At 41.0% G+C, this 1757-nt stretch overlaps 1 protein-coding gene across 1 annotated transcript; it reads right to left on the bottom strand.

Annotated features, from left to right (window-relative positions):
- Positions 1-227: 227 nt before the first annotated feature.
- On the bottom strand, positions 228-982 carry LOC125494160 (uncharacterized). The gene is made up of 2 exons (XM_048637750.2): positions 934-982; positions 228-859 (listed from the first exon to the last, which is right to left on the bottom strand). Exons 1-2 carry the CDS (start codon positions 980-982, stop codon positions 228-230), a joined length of 681 nt encoding a protein of 226 aa, XP_048493707.2.
- Positions 983-1757: the final 775 nt, after the last annotated feature.

Below are 1757 nucleotides of genomic sequence, written 5' to 3'. Positions count from 1 at the left end.
AGTTGTTATTCATAATAATCATTGTAGCATACATATGTATCCACAACCAAAAAGTAATGTAATGTTATCTTCATTTACAAAAACTGACTTCACTAAAAATATCAAGAAACGGAGGTTAATCATTGTTTCTTTACAAAAACTAAAATCACTTAATCACCCAAAAATATGAACATTCAATTAGAACCCAAAAAATATGTTTAAAACCAAGGTTGTTGTTGTTAGTTTGCTTAGGTGGCCTTCCTAGCTCTCTTCTGTGCCTTGGAAGTACTAGTCCCAGTGGCAGCAACTCTCTTTTGACCTTTATCACCTCTGCCACATGTTCTTGCATTGTGGTCCAGATGCTTGCACTTGCTGCATTTAACAGAGTTGTGCCTCTTGGAATTCTTTGCTTCATTCACTCCTCTTTTCCTCTGCTTTGGAGGTCTGCCAGCACCTCTCTTCCTGTTTGGAGGGTGAATGTGAGGTAGATTATAATCTGGCCACTGAGAAGAATCAGCCATGGGATGAATGTGGTGACCATAGGTGGCCTTGTAAGCAGCACCCTTATAATAATCAGAAACATACTCAATAGGGTCAATCCTCTGATTGTACATGACCCTCAAGGCATGCTTGCAAGGGATCCCACAACCTTGCCACTTGCCACAGCCAACACTGAGCCTTGCCAAATTGGTTGGAAAATTGACATGCTCATCTGTCACTTCAAACTCTCCTCCTCCACATGGTGTAGCATGACAGAACCTTGATTCCCCACTCCTGGTTTCAAGGACCTTAGTAGCATAATCAGTCAACTGCCCTGACTCCATGTCAATGGCATTGTCAAACCTTGCACTGATTATCTTCATGGACCAAACTCTAATGGCTGTGAAATAGAACATAAATATTAGACATGAATAATATAGTAAAAAAAAAAATTAACAAAATCATAATGAATACCTTCAAGTAGATTCAGCAGGTAAATCTCTGTGAGCTTTGGTGCAAGCATTAAAACTTTCAACAAAGTTTTTGGTATTGTGATCACAGGAGATTGTTGTGTCACACATGTACCTAGATCACTGCTCTGATGTGGTGTCTAAGTATGCTGCAGCATCAGCATCAAAAGCCATAATCTTCTCCATAGCCTTGTTGAAGACATAGTTGTTGTAGGCATTTGCTGCAATCTAGAACAGCTCATGGAAGGTTGTTCCACTCCAGCCTAAGTTTTTGCAATTCATGTAAAGGTGCTGGCAGCACACCCTCCTACTTTCCTTGGGGAACACTCCATGAACAACAGCTTCAACACCTCTCATCCTATCACTAATGAAGCACCAGTCATCCTTGGTGCACCTTTCCTTCTCAAAGCAAATCTTCAAATTCCTAAAGAAGTATTCCCAAGATTTTAGACTCTCAGTGTCAACTATCCCATAGGCAATAAAAAAAAATCTCATTATTACCATCCACACCAAGAGCCGACAGCAAGATCCCCTTATAGTATCCACTCAAATGTGCCCCATCAATGCCTATCAAGGCCTATAGCCCTTAAGAATCCTCTGACTTGGAGCAAAGGAGAAAAAACAAGCCTTAGCTTGAACTAGGTGCAACCTGACCTGTGCTCCCTGTCCAACTTATCAAGGAATATGACCTGGGTTGGTGGCTTTAATAACCTCTGCATACCTAGGCAAGCAAGCTATAAGCCTCAGCAAAACCCCCATAGATCTGCTCCTTGGCCATCACCTTCACTTTATAAAATAGTCTTTTCTTCACTACACCCTAAAATCTCT

Source organism: Beta vulgaris, chromosome 1, assembly GCF_026745355.1.
Source record: "Beta vulgaris subsp. vulgaris cultivar EL10 chromosome 1, EL10.2, whole genome shotgun sequence".
Taxonomy (NCBI): Eukaryota; Viridiplantae; Streptophyta; class Magnoliopsida; order Caryophyllales; family Amaranthaceae; genus Beta; species Beta vulgaris.
The sequence above is the reverse complement of the archived record's forward strand: the minus strand, read 5'-3'. Positions and strand labels throughout refer to the sequence as shown.

What these genes read in the sequence shown, in the direction of transcription:
- LOC125494160 (XM_048637750.2), bottom strand. Translation starts at nt 982, where the DNA reads ATGCTTGCACCAAAGCTCACAGAGATTTACCTGCTGAATCTACTTGAA. An exon ending in CCTGCTGAATCTACTTGAAG is followed by an intron (nt 860 to 933) that starts GTATTCATTATG and finishes TCTATTTCACAG; the next exon opens with CCATTAGAGTTTGGTCCATG.